The sequence below is a fragment of the Triturus cristatus genome, chromosome 6, assembly GCF_964204655.1.
Source record: "Triturus cristatus chromosome 6, aTriCri1.1, whole genome shotgun sequence".
Lineage (NCBI taxonomy): Eukaryota > Metazoa > Chordata > Amphibia > Caudata > Salamandridae > Triturus > Triturus cristatus.
Window position 1 is genome coordinate 889,363,192 of NC_140589.1, and position 17,964 is coordinate 889,381,155.

A 17,964-nucleotide genomic window follows, 5' to 3' on the forward strand; every position below is an offset into this window, starting at 1 on the left:
AAAAGGATTCTGGTTCCTCCATTGGTCACATCCGCCCTTTCATCGGGCGATTTACATACATCAGTAAATACTGCTGCTGCGCCCTCCAGCAAAGTTACATAACACTGCCTCCCGGCCCACCAAACACATCCTCCTACTTAATGACCCACCTTCAAGTGAAGCCCGCTCAGTTGACCACCTCCAAACACAGACCACTGCCTTTGTGCCTGCTACTAACGCATCCATTTACTCTACTCTCACCCCTACGAAACCCGCAGTTATGCTTTTCCGCCTGCCTTTAAAATCACCCCTCGGATGTCACTGTGAACCCGTGACTGCCGCCCACTGCTCCCCTGCCCACCACCGACAGAAAGACTGATGCCCGGTCCCCATCTAACCACTGCCTACCAGTAAAGAGGCTTTCAGCTGATGCCCTCCCTAATGCCACTGTAGTAGTTTAAAACATGTTGAACAATCTCTTCAACTGACCACCCCAAAACATTTCTTCCTGCTAGCCTCTACGGCATCAAAGCCGTCCCTGCTACTTTTTATCCTCTGCATGATGCACACAATAATATTAAATGTACAAAGGGTCTGATTTTTGTTTCCTCACGCCAACATTAATTTACACTATGTACCCCACTAAACCATACCTCCTGTCAAGGGCAAACCTGATCCCATGTGTAGTACCAGTGAGCAAGCACCCCAAGGACAACCACCAGAGAGAATGCGTGATTCATGTAATTAAACCTACAGTGACAACGTAGCACTTCCCCACCCACTGTCAGCCCAGCGAAGTCTGCAACCGCACAGTAGCCATCAATACCGGCACCATCTAAAGCTCATTTCCACTTCCTTTCAATGGCAGCTCCTGATACATATACCAATGCCTTCTGGTTGTCATCTACCACAGACCACAGCATTCTTTGTCTCCCTAAGACTAACCGAATGCTGTCAGTGAATGCTTCTCTTTTCCCTTCTTTACTAATAAGTAATGGAGGATAACAAAAAAAATATTATATTATTTTCTTATGCAAATAAAGTATCAAGCACTTGCTGCCCGCAGTCCTCACCAGATCCACACGCATCAATATTCTGCTATTGCACCATCCAGTCAACCCTATTATTATCTGGAGATGTTTTTTATCCCTTCCGTGAACTGGGAAAAGCAATACCTTGCACGAAAACAAGTCCCTTTAAAACCTTTGCTACTTATACAAGCACTTACTTGTTTTCCTAACTGTCATTTTAAAGCAAACAGGTAACTCATTCTAGGATTGGATTTACGGCTTAGAAGTGTGGAAGTTAAAACTGATACGTAGGATGATTTTTTGCATGTCTGCCAGACACTCCTTCTCTGCATGCGCACACTTTGCAACAATACAATTTAGCTTAACAAATTGTTCAGAAATGTGCCGGAAGGTAAAGAAACATCCCATATTATATTTACAAAGAAAAATAGACAAACGTCCACTTTATACCCCATGACATAAAAGCCTTAGCATGCACAGCTTTTCCAAATCCATGCCACCTAATTCAGCCCTGCCAAGTACCACTCATCTGGCGTTAGACTAACGCATTTCAGTGTGGTGATCCGCATCACCGCTGAAATGCAAAATCACGCATAACAGGCATCGCGCCTCCTCGGGTATCAGTACTGCTAATCAATGCTGGTGAAGTATTATTTCCATGTGGCCGCCGTCTGTTTTCTGGTGCTTCCCCTGTCTCCTAAACGCGATGCGGTAAATTTCGTTATGCAGTACAGCTGCCTGTGTGGTAGTCCTGTAATGAATGTCCCTTTTTTATGCCTGACAACATTTTGCCGTATTTCCGTAGTGTGTCCATAAAGTTAGGTCTCGCAAGGATTTGTTGCAGGCGCGCGCGCGCGCCATGCACCGGCAGCCCTACGATGTCAGCAGCTTCGAGAGCGACATCTACAAGGACTGGTTCCTGACGGGAGCTAGGGGCTTGTGAAGGGTACCGGAGCCCTGGAGTGGGTGAAGGTGTGACTCTGGGTAACCTCCGCCTCCCTGCGGGAAGCAATGTGCAAAAACGGCCGCTCTGCATGGAGAAGCCAGAATCTAAGATTCCAACACAATGACACAACAGCACTGAAGTGCCCAATTTCATTGCTGTTTTGATGTTGGGGGAACGGAAATAACGATGAGTAAGTATTAAAAGAATAACATGCGGGAGTCTGTTTCCAGGCTGATTCCTACTTGTTTTCTTCTAAACGTTCACATGGCGGTAAAAGCTACTTTCAGCAGCAGACATACCGGAATGAAAAGCAAAAACGTTAATTGTGAAGGTCCCGTAACCAGGGCGGTACGATCGGTGCCACCGCACCGGGCGCTGACTTGGGGTGGGGGGTGTCATTTTCCCAAGTATATTATCATTTTAAAAGCACCTGCTACCGCGTCCTGGCCTCTGGTGATTGTTCAGGCATCAATTACAATGTCAAGGGAACTCCGGTGATTAATCGTGTTCCTGGAAAGAGACCGGAGGTTTGTCTAGTGGAAGTTTTGAATCGTGTTAAGGTAGCACAGAGGGTTAAAATGCCTGCTGCTAAGAACGTGTACCATGGAGATAACAAAGTGCATATAATGTAAATAGGTCAGTGGGTTTCTGCTTTTGTAAGAGAGCTCCTTTTGTTACTTGTCGTTTATAAGTCAAAATTCTAATATAGAACATTGAGCTATTAACTGTCATCAAAGAGCTGCATGCAAACTGCAAGTTATATGTGAAAGCTATATGCTTATTTAACCCAGTCTTTCATCATCCTAATCTTGCCAAAAGCGTTCATTCAGTTAGAAAACAATTCTTATTATTAAAGAGCACATCTAACAATGAAATTATGTTTTACATTCTGAATTAGGGTTTTACCAGAATAAGGACTCTTAAACTATATTGCCTACCAGTATCAATGACAAGGCACTCCTACACTACACCTTGTAGTCCTGTCTGATAAAACATTTCCTATACACTGATTTTGATTTACACACATATGATTGTCTCTGTGCAATGTGTGTGTGATGTAAAGTGCTCAGACACCTTACAGTGGTATGAGTGGTGCTGTAAAACGAAATGAATCTGAGAGTCAGTGGTTACGGAGACTTGAGGGGGCACTGTTAAAGGGTGCTAGTGAGGGAATATGTGCAGAGGTGGTCATTGGGGGGCGCCAAAAGACATTTTTGCACAGGGTGCCACCAGTGTTAAGGGCGGCCCTGCCCGTAACTCTTGTGACCTAGGTGTATTGGTAACTCTTACCTGTGTCAGAGCATTGATTTCTTCAGATGCCAGATAGATATATAGCTTCACTGATTAGGGGTGTTACATTGAGTGATTGCTAAATGCGTGACAACGGTTTCCGAAAGCGTTACTGTACTCAGGTGACATTGTATCAATACCGCACAATGCACTATCTGAGTGCATAGATATAACCTCCCCTCTCCTTACTGCCATGAATTATTGGTCCTCAGGGGGTTAGCGCCTCCAGTCATCTCTCGTAGTTCCACCTGTTACTGTGGACAGTCACCTCACAGCCATCCAATGCCCGTTGGCCCTCCCGTGGTCCTCAATGCTCCTCTTTTATCAAGAGTACATCGAGAGCATTGCTCTAACAGTCTACTATATTGCCTCATCCAGCCTCTCAGGTTCAGGCCTCTGCCTGCTGGCCGCAGGCCCGTGAGCCTCAATTTACACACACACAGAAGAGGCCTCAGGTCCCCCTCTGTCCAGCAGGTGTTGTATTAATGCATCCGCAGACGAGCTGATTGCGCCGAGGGTCTAGGTGTCTACCGTGGCGCAGGGAGCAGTGGCCTAACTCTAGTCTGGGAGCAGCAGACGCACCACTGCACATACTGCTTCAGGCTCGGATCTCCCCTCCTCTCACACTCCTGGCTAAATGGATGAAACACTTCGGTCCAGGGCAGTCAAGACCACATAGCCCTAAAACATGTGAGATCCCAGTTGCACCCTACCTCAGACAGAAGATCACTGAGGAGGCACTAGAGGGTAGGTCACTGGGTCGTACTGTGATTTTAGCATCCCAGAAATGGCCTGATTACTCATAGATGAAACAGCTCTTTTTGGAAGGTTTAATCTGACCACAGATTAGCATTTAAAAACACTTTGCAGCATTTCTCAGCCATGCCAAGTGTCACACATCTCGCGTTACACTAACACATTTTAAGTCACATTATCACATAACCGCATGTAAAAAGATTGTCACGCAAATCAGCTGACGAAAAAGCTGAGTGTATTACCTGTTTTCTGGCTTTGTAGAGTCGAATATTTCGCGAGGTTGCAGGTGGCATACAGCAGCCAATGCGAGTTCTGTTATGTTTGGAGGGACCGGGCTGGTTCTCCCGGATTGGACTGTGTTTTGTTTGTGTAACGTAGCGTAGGCTGATCTGGCTACCTCCTCCGGCACCAATTGGCCAGTAGTAGTGTGCACGTGCATGCAGCCCTATGGCCTGGCTACACAACGAAGTTTACTACTGACAGGCAGTCTGTCAGTGTTGGTGCTGCTAAAGGAAGAAGTTCCGCGGGTGCCTCCTGTGGACTGACAGGCTCCAGTGGGCACAGGCAGGATGTTTTCAATTTCAAATGCCTGCTGCAGCCAGCCCAGGCCATCTAGAATTGCTGCTGCCATAATTAAATTAAAGGAAAAGGAGTGTCCTCCTCAGCACGTGCTGCCTTCCCATGCTTGTGTGTGGGGCCGGTGTTCCCTGGGGGCTGTGTCCAGTAACGGTGAGACAGAGAGGAGATGCCGAGGGCCTAAAGGCTTTGAAGACTGCGTGCCATGCCCTTTTTAAATGTGGTGAGTATTCCACATTTGATTTATGATCACTTTTTGAGATTAGGTGCTAAAATGTTGCGCTATAATGCAGTGCTTCCCATCACTTGTAAATGTTGCCTGTAGAAGAGGCCTTTGAAGTTGAAATTGTCGATCCTGTATTGATTTATTACAGTCTCTTCTTCAATAGGGCTCTGATTTATACAAAGCAGTCGATAACAGAGATTCTCCTAAATGATTAGAACGTATTCCCAGGTAATACCAGTTACAAAGACCTAAAGGAGCTGTAATCAGCTACTATAGTTATTAGAAAATGAGATCGGTCCGACTGAGATCCGAAGTTCTCTACTGCCCAGTGGGGAAGGCCCCTGCGGTGCTCCCCCCAAACTTCTGGCCATTAACGACAGCCAGTCCACTGTTGCCTATCGAGAAGGTTCGGAACTTGGGCGTTATATTTAATAATAAGCTGACGCTCGAATCTCAGGTTAACAAAACCGTGGGGAGCTACTTTGCTATTATTAGAGCACTCTGTAAAATTCTCCCGCTTCTGCCTGCACAGGTTAGAGCATTGATAGTACAATGTACCATTATAAGCAGGCTGGACTACTGTAATGCTTTATTGCTGGAATCCCCGAGATATCTAATGGAAAGGCTCCAAAGGATCCAAGCAATAGCAGCAAAACTAGCCCTGGGGAAATCAAGACACTCATCTACTTCCTTGGCTCTGTCAGAGTTGCACTGGCTCCCGATACTTCAGAGAGTCCAGTTTAAATCTCTCTGCTTAGTGTTTAAGGCCTTGCATGGCCTCGGGCCGAAACTGATGAGGAGGAAATTTGCCTGGTAGGTTCCGGAGAGAAGTCTTCGCTCCTCCTCAGCGAGATTGGTGAAGGTGCCTAGATTTAAAAGAGCAAGATTAGGAGGTAGGGCTTTCAGCACCTCGGCAGCTCGACTATGGAATAGGCTTCCTTTGGAGCTGAGACAACTGGATGACCTTCTCCCCTTCAGGAAGAGACTAAAAACGTGGCTCTTCCCAAGTGCTTAATGTGGTTACTCTTCGTTTTCCGGAACTCTAGTCTGATTGTACACCGATATGTTAGCGCCAGGATGCCTGTTAGGTGATAGAGCGCTTTATAAATGGTATAAATAAATAAATAAATAAGTTGTCCATTACGCAGATATAAAAAAAATGTTGAACACTAGAAGAAACACAGCATACATGGGGCAAAATAAGCTCTGAGGCAGTGTACCATTCTCCCTAATTATTCTGGTCCAAACAAGCAGAATAATGCTTAACTGTGAATGCACTAGACATTGAAACAGAAAATCCTTAGACCCTGGTCTGAAAAAAAGCATGCTGTTCCTTCAAAGCTAGAGTTACAAATTCATAATCTACTGCTCATATGGGTGCAATTTCTGATGTTTCCCTCCTCTTCATTGCTCGATTTTGCTCGTGAGAAAGTGTCACTCATAGTTATTGAATGTTACAGATAATTTCACTGAAGTTCTGAAAATGTCACACATAGGCAACCTGAAACCTTGGCAGCTATGATTTCTACGCAGAGTAACCAGACATTATGGGTGGCCGGATTGGACCTTGAATTAACTGCCACTTTTAAAGTGCTGGAGTAAGTGCTATGTATTTATTTTGTCGAGTTACATTAACATGTAGGTGATGGAAAACTGCTTGGCGTGTGCAAGTTTGCAAAGACACCTGGCAGGCTGGTCACCATGAGGGTTCAGAGGAATACACCTCAATTAGAGCACATTTTCACACTGATTCACTCATAGATGCCAAGGTTTCAGATTGGTAAGTGTGCCGTTTTCATAATGTAACTGTAATAATGGGTGACATTCACGCAGTCTGACTGCTCAGTTTTCAGTAGCCTGCTGTTAGCGCTCTTTAGTTCAGTTACTTAGAGTTTCGAGTTGCTTAAATGGGTGTCATTTCTGATATTTATGTTTCCTCCTCTTCATTACTTCCATGACACACAATCCCACTCCATATAATTTCAGTACACTCAATACCACACAATTACTATCCACATAATTACACTGCACACCATGCCACATTATTTCACTACACAGATCCAATCCACACAACACAATTCCACAACTAACAATTCCAATCCAAACCATATATAACTTGCATATATGCAAATGGATATATTTCAAAACCATATATTGCAAATGCTTGTTTACCTTCCAATGCGCCGCAGCAGATCCTGTTCCTGGAGCTGCAATCCTTCTCCTGCCCCTGTCAGCTGTCCTCTGTGCCGCCTCCTGCTCTCTCTGGGGCCCCCACCCCCATCCTTTTTTGGCTGGGCTCTGACTGAAGAGAAACAATGTAACTTGTAACTTTGTTTCTCTTCAGTCCTGGGTCAGCATGAGGAGCAAAGAGCAGGCTGCACACTGCAGCTGCTTAAGAGCAAACCTCTCACAGCTCTCTACTGATGAGCTGAAAGGGCCCCCCTTCATGTACTGAAGACTGGGGGGCCCCCCTGCACGGCGGGTGCTGCAGGGTGTTTGTTACCCCCCTGGCCCAATCCTAGCACATTTAAACATGGTGGCTTTAAGTGGGCCTTGGAAAGAACTCCCCGGAGAGCTTCAGCCCCACCCCCAACTGATACAGTTACCTTCCTACCAAAATTCAAAAGAAGAGCCACTCCTGTTTTGGGCTCCAGAGGGCTGGCAGAGTAATTACCTTGGCCCAATATAGGGGACAACCATCTGGAAACTGATTTTGAGTTGAGCCAGAGAAATATGACAACTATCCAAGTGCTATAAAAAGTACAGTTATCACAAAGGCAACAGCAGATCTGCAGTCTAGGTACATATTCACCTTAGGATTGATACCTAACTAGTATATTTTGGCCTACAAAGGGCCAAGCTGTGCTGTGGTGCAGATGTCACCCATAATCTATAAATTAGGAAAGCACACAAGCTTTTTAGTCATTTTTACAGATGTCCACTATGAACGCCCACTCACATTATAAGGCCTACAGCAGGTCAGCACCAATTCGTGAAGAGTCCCTTCTGCGACAGGCTAGCTGTGTGCAGATACCAGGCTGAGAACACGTGGGCAAACGTGTATGCTCCCTTATTCAAGTTACTATCCAAGAGCTGCTTACCCTAGCTGCAAAGAAGCAGTCTTAACTAAAAAGGCAAACATTGGCAGTTAGAACTCCCAATCCATTTCCACAGAATTTACTGTGAGTGATACTCAGTTAAAGCCAAACTGGGTAGTCAAAATGTGAAAAATTCAGGGGGGTTAAATGGACAGAACCCATTTGCTAGACTCGTACACTGCAACGCAAGCACTCTTTAAAGGTGAAATGGCACATCAAAAGTACAATAGCATGCCCTGTGAGAACAATAGCCCGTTTGGTGGAGCTGAACCCCGCATCCTGTATACTTTAGAGAATTGGTAAATAGAATAGCAGATAGCTACGCTAGCAAGCAATATCTGAAAATGTTGATGATTTTGCACAGTATAATAAATGCAACACTCTAATCACTATAAACCGTGTTGCTAGTTAGCAAATTACACTAAAACGATATTTACCCTTTTTGATAACTGTTTTAGTTACTAGTGTGCTTTCTGATGTAATAAGAAATTTTGTATTTTACCAGTTCTATGTGTATTTAATTAAATATAAATCGTTCAGAACATAGTAGGGTTTCCTCTAAATTGGAATTCGACGTATCTTCATCTCGTGTCTGTGATGGCATTGTCAATATTAAGTAAAGGGCTCCATCGTGCGTTTGTAAGATAGAGGTACTGTGTTGGAAAATCCCGCTTTATCCTAGACTTGCTTGCCTGATCTTACTATGAGCTCTGCTCTTGATTTGGATGTTCCATTCGGATTCAGCTATGGAAAGCGTGTCTCCCTCCATGTTAATTGTTTAAGAGACACGTCCGTGTGGAGGCATGGATGAGAGCGGCTTCCATAGTGGAGACATCTCTAATTTTTATCAAAACGCAATAGCAGCTACGAACGGGAAATGCATGCGGAAGACCATAATATTCAAAATGCTATTTAGATAGTCGTAGTTGTATCTACAGACACAGTTGTCATGTTTACGATCTTCTAGCAGTCTACAATAACACGTAAAATTAGTTGTCTCCGTTTTATCTGGTCTATTGGGCAAAATACAATATGGCCGCCATGTTCAGCAGTGTGGAGAGGGAAAATTGTCTACATTCAGCTGGTCCTACTTCTGTTTCTTTGCTGCTGTTCTGTGTCCTGCTACTATTCTTAGGGTGAATGTCGCCCTGTTTAAGCAGCTGATGGCAGGGCAGAAGGGGTGATGCAGAGCTTCCGAGTCCCTGGCCGCCATGGCTACGCGGTGGAGTTCTCACCGTACTTTCCCTCGCGCCTGGCTTGCGCCACCTCCCAGTACTATGGGATCGCAGGTGAAGCATCCCTTCCCATCTCTTTCTTCCGCTTACACAATCATACCGTAAAAGAAATGCCGATATGGTCCTGTTGCTGGCTTGCGTTGGGAAGCATTGTATCATAAACATTCTCAGCAGCCAACTATTCGATTGTGCCCTGATCAGAGCATATCAACAGTGATTTCAACATTGACCTATTATAAGCTTTCCGACAGACGATAGTCATGTTTGCCACTTTATGTTTAACATTTACACAAAAAAACTTACAGTTGCAAATTGTAACACTGCACACCAGACTGTTTAACTGCTTTACTTCATAATGACGAGGAACAGAAGAAATAAAAAAAACTTCCTTGTTTTCAAATATGTAAACATATGTAATAGGTAGGGTTAACTTTTGCAACGTGCCAACACTTTAGCTTAGTAATTGTGCTGTATATCGAGAGTGCTGTGTCAGAGAGAAATATGTGAGCTCTAGTGTGTCTAGAATAGATCCTCACGGTGTTGCCACAGGCGGCTTCATTACTGAATGGTCATAAATGCTAAAACCTGAGAAGAGGTTGTTCAATTTGTCGAGTGACATGCCTGCCTCTAGGTAGGTTTAAATAGGCCCTGGGCGGAGCTTTGGGGCATGAAACAGGTACAAGCACAGGACTGCACATGTACCAAGTTTATAGTCCGCAAGGATGGTGGCTCAAGACGCATTTGCTCACGAACCTCGTACAGTGGTTAGCACTGTTCCTTTTAGAAGCAGCTGGTCATCTCATCCAACCAAAAATCAGAGTACGCATTTGAAAACACACCCCTTGTCGCAGAAATATCTGTGATAGTAATGTGATATTCCATTTTAGACATAGTGGTATTTTGGCATATAGACATGCCATCCAATTTCTTAAAGAGACACTCAGACTCACACACATTGGGACCTATTCACAATTGTAAATTTGCAAGTGTAACTGTATTGTTGTGTTAATATACTTTTACATTTAGGAGTAACTTTACTACTTTTGCTGTTTATCATTTCCAAGTGTAAAGTTCCTCCTAGGTGTATACTTACATGTCTCCACCCCTTCAGTTTAAGAGGTGGAGTCAGGAGGACATAATTTATGACTGTGAAGTTACTAGTACATTTACAACCGTATTTTATGTTCTGCGTACTTGGCAGATACCTCTGTACATAGGTTTGTGAATAACATTTTGTAGTACAACTTCATGTACTACAAAGTGCAGTTTGTGAATCGGCCCCAGTGACCTGTTGATCACCCTCTTAGATAAATGTGCTAACTGGGGCAGGCCATGAGGTCCAGCTGTGTCACTACTCCTCCTGTGGCAAGAAATAATTAAGATGGTGTTCCCATGTGGTGCTCCAGAATTCATCTGGTGTCCACTGTGCCCATAATAGAGCTGGACATAACGTTGTTGTAAGTCTTTGTGCGGTTAAGTCTGGGGGAATGGTAGCAGCTTGCTGAAATGACTCCTAAGCATTTTATTAAGAAAGGCCCAATGTCAATGATGTCACTGATGGTAAGGGTCAGTAATCCAATATTTCACTGGGTCGACCTTTGGATTGCGCGGCATTCATGTGAAATACCAAATGACTGTCTCTCAGGCCAGAATCTGAAACTGTCTTTCCCAAGGGCCTCTTTCTTTTGGCCAGCCAATAGCCTGTATGCTCTTGCAAGCAATTGACTTAAGGGAGACTCTCACAAAATGGATGTTTGAGGCACTGTATCCCCTTGGCGGTGCATAATTACGCGTGCAGTAAATTACTGCTGTATTTAGTGCATATTTCAGCATTTGACAACCCCCATACTATGGGAGCATGCCATTGTGGGTGTTGTGATCGCGACTCACGATAGACACATGCTTAACAGAAAGTGCTTCTCGCTGAATAGAGCCTATTTTGGATGCAGACTCTGTCGTTGTAGCTCATGCATTTGCAAGCTGCAGGTCCTACCTCCAGTATATGCATATGAGGCATGGCAGGTTCGATTCAGATGACCGTGCTGATTGGTCATTTTTTAACCTATCTCATTCCTTTTGCCATTCAATCAGACCTTTCTCCATGCATATACGTGTCATCATCAAATCTTGCTTGAATACAAGCATTCTTGCCTGTGTGCATGTCTGACATTTAAGACACGTATTGCTGGTGGCTTATCTTTTCTGAGAACAACAGCCATTTTTTCCCATATACATTTCAGTTAACTACCTTTATTCGATTAAAATGCAAACATGTTGCCTTTCAAAAAAAGTTCAACATACCTGCTGACAAGTAACTTTGTTGAACTTATAAAAATACGAGTTGCACATGCTCGTAGGGCAGCAGCAAATTCCATTTAAGACACTGCTATAATGCCCTAGATTTTTCCTTACTGTTTTGGTTGGATTCACATTTTGCCTACTCTCCACTTTCATGCTACAGCTGAGCTATTGGCACACACAAGCCCATCGACTCATACCATGCATGCATGTGTCAGGTGTTGAAGGGTGGAAAGGGGCAGTTTTGATGTCTGCAGATTAAGGGTAAGATGAAGGCCATTTGAGAATAGTGAATTTCACGTCCTCAACTTTGATGTTTTGGGTCTGCTGGCGCTGCGGATCTTAAGCTGTGCCCACACGTTTTTTCTTCTGTATGCTAGGTTTTACTCTTAAAACAACTTAAAAATGGTGACTGGAAAAGTTTTGGCTGCAACATAGTCACATTTTTAACATTACACTTACAGTGCCCCTATAATTGTGGAATATCTCATTCACTTTCATTGCCCATGGGGTTTTAAATCTAAGAGCAACCTCACCTATGAAGCAATCTGCGAATGATTGTATTCATTGCATTTATAGACTAAAACCTGTCATTTATATTGCATCTTGTTTCTCGGGGTGCAAACATCTTGCAATTATTGGTGATGGTGTAGTTAAATAGTTTTCAGACCCATTGCTGCTGCCATGCTCTAGGGGTGATTTGTGTGATGAAGGATGGGAGTAGTGTCAGTTGTCAACAAATAGGTGTGTCTCGATTAGCCGATGCAGGTTTGCTCATGCGTGAGGCCGTTTTTTAAACACACCAAAGTCATTATGCATATTGATGTTTGCAATGGTTTAAATAGCAGAACACTGATGTCCAACTATCATTTAGCCCCTATTTTGTATGCGACATTTGACACACTAGAAGATACTAGAACAGACATGTTTGCCACTCCATTCGGAAATGTAGGTGGTCGTGTTTAGGGCTGTGTAGGACTTGGCCCTGTTTGGCTAAAGTTCCCTAAACCTTTTGCTTTCCCCCTCGACCTTTTTCTGACATGGTGTTGCCAACTTAGATGCTTTGGGCACTTTGCCACTGCTGATCAGTGTCAAAGTGCAAGTGCTCCCTGTATAAAGTATAATGGTAATTGGTTGTCCATGATTGGTATATTTGCCTTACTAGTAAAGTCCCTAGTAAAGTGCACTATGTGTGCCAGGGCTGGTAATGCAAATGCTACTAGTAGGCCTGCAGCACTAATTGTGCCACCCATACCAGTAGCCTTAAAGAGGGAACTCAGGCCTGCCATTGCAGTGCCTGTGCGCGGTTTGTTAAACTGCCATGTTGTTCTGACAAGTGCACCCACTTGCCAGACCTTACCCTTCCCTTTCTATGCACATCAGACACCCCTATGGTAGGTCCAAGGTATCCCCTGGGCAGGGTGCAGTGCATGTGAAATGTAGGACATGTACTAAGGTGTGTACCATGTCCTCACAGTGAAATAATCTCCATTTAGTTTTTCACTGTGGAAAGGCCAACTTGCCCATAGGACAGAATGGGGAGGCTGTGTAATATGTTTTTCAGCCTATATTCCCAACGGATTAAGAGGGAGAAGTGAACTTTAGTGTGCCTGAACTCACAATTTAATAACACATCTTTTTATGAAAGTGTTTTTTGCATTATGTGTTTGGAAGCCACTATTTTAGAAGTGGCTGGGTTTTTGTGCTCTAACATTTCTGTGTGTCTCTGCCTGGTTGTGAATTGACTGTCTGGATTTGAAAGCAATAGGATCTGGGGAATGTCTTGACCCAGGGGAGGAGGTGAGACAGCAACAGGCTGACCTGCATCTGGAGTGTAGGGGGAGGAGTAGCCCCTAGAGGTGAAGAGGCCTGGGTTGCTGCCATAAAACAATTGTCCCATCTCCTGCTGAGTGATTGAGAATTTAGACCCCCACTAATCAAAGGAAGAAGGTGTCACTGGCAGGGAGGCACCCAGAACTGGTTTGAACAGGGGTCAGTGCCCCCCTGAACACAAAGACCTCAAAGCCATTGAGGGGTATAACTATGAGAGCTGAAGTCCCTGAACTTTGGAGAATGGCTTGATCAAGATTGAACAAGACTGGAGCTACTTCGTGGTCAAGCGGAACCTCTGCCAAGGAAGATACAACTGAAGAGATTGAAGGAAAGGACTGACCCTTGCTGTGTGTTCTGGGGCTTTCCTGCAGTTTGCTGTTTTAACCAAGGAAAGGCTAAAGGGATTTTGCTGTGTGCTGTGGCCCCCTGCTTGAAAGGACTTTGTTTTGCTGTGTCCTGAAGTAACTTATCCCCAAGGGCCCCAGGTGAGCTGGCTCCCTGTTGCGGAAACTCAGGAACACAAAAGTTTCCAGGAGAGTCTCAGTGATGCTGTGTGCGTGTGCTTTTTGCAGCCTGAACCCTTCGTTTGGATCGTCCTGTTATCGTGTGCACCGGAATCCAAGTGAGTCTCAGCGACACTGTGTGCTTTGTGCAGCCTGAGACCTTCGTGAGGATTGCCTTGTTAACATACACACCCGGAGTCCAAGTGAGTCTCAGTGACGCTGTGTGAGTATGCTTTGTGAAGCCTGAGACCTTCGGGAGGATTGCCTTGCTAACGTGCACACCTGGAGTCCAATTGAGTCTCAGCGACGCTATGTGCGTGTGCTTTGTGCAGCCTGAGACCTTCGTGAGGATTGCCTTGTTATTGTGCACCTGGAGTTAAAGTGAGTCTCAGCGATGCTGTGTGCGTGTGCCCTGTGGCAGCCTGAGATCTTCGTAGCAGTAGCGGCCCAGACGAGCAGCCCTGGAGGAGCTGAGCCGCTGGCCCGAGCCCACCATTGCCAATTCACAAAGATTGCATCGTAGGCCCAAGTCGCTGGAAGAGGAGAGGAGAGTGAGGTCGCATCCCCCAGGTAACGTGTGTCGACACCTGGGGCGGGGTGCAGGCTCGGAGGGAGATGCTCTCGCCCTCTCTCTCATTCCAGCTGTGCGAGCCTCTGCTTCGGCTCGTATCGCGGCCCGTACTGGCCAAGGGAGTGGCAGTACCGGGGCCGGAGTGCGGAGCTGCACCCTTGTTATACCATACCCGTGTTGGGGGCAGAGGCTGACTGCGAGTTAGCACGAGTTGCAGAGACTGCCTAAGGCACCGTGATCGGTGCTGGAGTGTATTACGCATTACCTTATTTCTGCATAACAAACTACCTGATTAGTGTACTACGCATGGTATTATTTCTGCATAATGAACTACCTGATTGTCGTATAACGTATCCCATTGTTTCTGCATAACAAACTACCTGATTAGCGTATTACACATTGCATTATTCCTGCATAACGAACTACCTGATTAGTGTATTACGCATTGCATTATTTCTGCATAACGAAGTACCTGGTTGTTGTGTTACGCATTGCATTATCTCTACATTGCAAAGTGCCTGATTGTTGCGTTACGCATTACATTGCACAGTGCCTGATTGTTGCGTTACGCATTGCATTTCTTTTTCCATTGCAAAGTGCCTGATTCTAGCATTCCGAACTGCATAACATGGTATTAGGACTACAGTGGAATGTTTAGAAGTCACCAGAACTTACAAGGGCTGGCTGGCCTAACAACCAGCCCGGAGGAATATTACACATACTCATATGTTGGATTTATATCGTGTGGTCTTATGGTATATCTTTTTATATAAAATGTATACTCGTTTTTATAAAACTCGTGTGGAGTCCATTTGTGGTGTCATCATTGGGTTGCTGTGAGCGTAGTTGCAAATACTTTATACATTTGCCTTGAAGATAAGCCTGGCTGCTCATGCCAAGCTACCAAGGGGATGAGCGGGGGCTATCTGAGAAGGTGTCCTTCTTTTCCCTGACGTGGAATTGCGGGCCCCTATTTGGCCTAAGGTACCTCCCTCAGCCAACCAGGGATCCCGGGTCTAACAGGCTGTGATACGTAGAATTACATTCTGTGGAGCCCTGCAGTATATGACCTTCTTTGGTAGTGTGTTAAATGTTAAATATGTTGTTCTGGCTATACCTGGGCAGCAGAGAGCTCAGCTTGGCAAGTAGAGTTTGTTTTGCTGTGTAAATATTAAAGGTATTTTCCTTTGATATTTTTAAAGGTCAGTACCAACACTGGCTGAAGCAGTTGATTGTTCCCCAATGGTTGGGGGGATGGAATGATTTCCAGATATTTTTTCCCCATTTTCCCCCATCACTAGCCAGTCTCTGTAGTTCAGGATTCATTCTAATCATGAGAATAAGCACTTGTGTTTCTGTAGTACAAACTTGAGTTCATTGATGAACCAGGAAGCACAAACCTTCTCACTAGATAAACAGCAACTAACTGCATGGTAAAGGTGGGTAGCAGGGTGACATGACACTACTGTGGCACCAGTGTAGGAATTTACAGTATTGTTTGAGTCTAGAAGGGCTCAAGTTCCATGTCTTTGCTGCACGTTTGGATAGTCTGGTTAAAGATCTTTAGGGGCTGAATGAGGGTTAAAAAAATAGATGTTGTTCAAAATTCAAGAATAGCAGCTGTCCTTTGGATCCAGTAAGTGTTAGGTGGCTTGAGGCAGTGGTTGTTTTTAATTTTTTTTTTATTTTTTAAATCAATTGAGCTTTCAGTCTATGTTGTTGACTGTGTTTATCAAAGAGATGTTCTAGATAAAGTAAATTTTATTTTGATCAATAGCATGATCATATACATAAAAATATTTCACAATACGTACAAATTTCATATTAAAGCATAAGAATCAGTTAAAAAGCAAAAATCAACTTCATACTCCTTTACATGCATAATTCAATTTAAACTTGGAGCATACATTTAAGGAATTGATATCAGTTTCATACTCCCCAACGTTGTTCTAATATAAAAATAAAATAAGAGCTTGATAAATACTTTAAAATCATGTATCATTAAAATTTGATAAGAGGATGAAAAGGGAAAAAAGACCAGAGCTATCAGGTTGAGTCACAATCATCAATTGACATTACCGGCCGTCAGTGAGGCCTTGGTACTTGATTCCCCAATAGAGTAGACTAAAAGTTAACATGCATGCCCGAACTTCCAAAGACTGTTTAAGTGTTGTTTTTAATTTTGTCACTGCTGCGATAATTTACTTTACTGATGCCTGGGGGCCCGGCCGGCAGGGTGACTTTGATTCCATGGCGGTAGTTGCCGGGGGGGGGCAGAATTGGTGGGGGAGGGTGGCTTAGAGGCCCTGCCCTGGTCACGTACGTACATTGTTGTGCAACTTGTTGGTAACTTTTGGTTTCGTTTGTTGGGCAGCAGAGACAGTTTGAGGCACTGTGCGCCTTCGTGTGCCATTTTTAACAATTCTATTCATAAAGGTAGAAGGACGAGTAAACACCAATCTCCATGTTAAACGAATAAGCAGCAGTTTGTCTTTCAAGCGTCTACGTAAAGACGCCGTTGGTTTGATGATCAGCCCTATTACCTTTTACCTCATTAATGAATCCCATATTGGACATTTTTGTATCGGGCTGCTGCACCTGTTGGTATTAGTGGGCTTTGCAATTTTAACAGGCCTGCAAGAACTGCGTTTGTTAACGTGTAAACACTTAATATTGCAGTGCATCAATTAGCGAGGGGTACTCCCGGAGAAAGAAACGCAGCAAAATATGCATTTCAAAGTCAGGCCAGACTGTTTCACGCTAGTCTGCAGGTCATACGACCTGTTATATTAGAGCTTCGCAGGGCCGGACTGAAAACCAAAGGCAGTCCTGGCAGAAAACGTTCAAAGCAGCCCTCTTTTCCTCCCATAAAATATTTCCATCCATAAACTCCGTCCCCCTCTATCGCTTATCGGACATGCCCAATGGGATAAATGGCCAATCAGGCCCTCAGGCTTAGTTCAGAGTAATCCACAGGGGAGGGGGGAAGAAGTGTAGTGGGGGAAACCTGAAGTTGATAAGGAGGTGATGGGTAGGGGAGTGTACGGCTGTGGATAAGGCCTATGAGGCATTCAAGCCAGACTTTCTTTTGTTAGATAACAGAGGAGATACCCTTTGCAGAATCATTAGTCAATTGGTTAAAAGCACTATATAGAGCAACCGTTTAAAAGTACCCACTCTGAGTCACAAACATGTATAACATTCGCCCATATTTACAATGTTTAGTGTTTTTTTATGCTTTTTATCCATCTTACTTGTTTCAGTATACACAAGAATCAAATATCACTCTTTATTATAGTTCTAACATGTGGCAAATCGTATTGTTATATATTCCACAATTTCAGCTTACGAGAAACGTATCTTGTAGTATTACAAAACCGGGCTTCATTATAGTTCAGTAGACTAAGGAGATTGGAAAACAGGTGTACCTTTCTCAAGGCTTTGAGAGCCAATCTTTATTGGTTTTACACTATGTAGATCAGTTTCATTTGGGCAAACAATTTACAACTTGTGTTCAGCTGTAGCTCACAAGCCTAGATCCTAACCAAACAAAACGTAAATTCCTCAAGCTGTGAAAATGCAATTACCGTTTTATTTCTTTAGGTTCGGTACTACTAATAGA

At 44.2% G+C, this 17,964-nt stretch overlaps 1 protein-coding gene across 1 annotated transcript in view; it reads left to right on the forward strand.

Annotated features, from left to right (window-relative positions):
• Window positions 1-8,934: 8,934 nt before the first annotated feature.
• PEX7 (peroxisomal biogenesis factor 7) overlaps window positions 8,935-17,964 on the forward strand; it is a 1,030,600-nt gene continuing 1,021,570 nt past the window's right edge. The window contains exon 1 of the mRNA XM_085611529.1: window positions 8,935-9,191. Coding sequence (XP_085467655.1) covers window positions 9,086-9,191 — 106 coding nt within the window. The 5' untranslated portion in view covers window positions 8,935-9,085. The remainder of the gene's footprint in view (window positions 9,192-17,964) is intronic.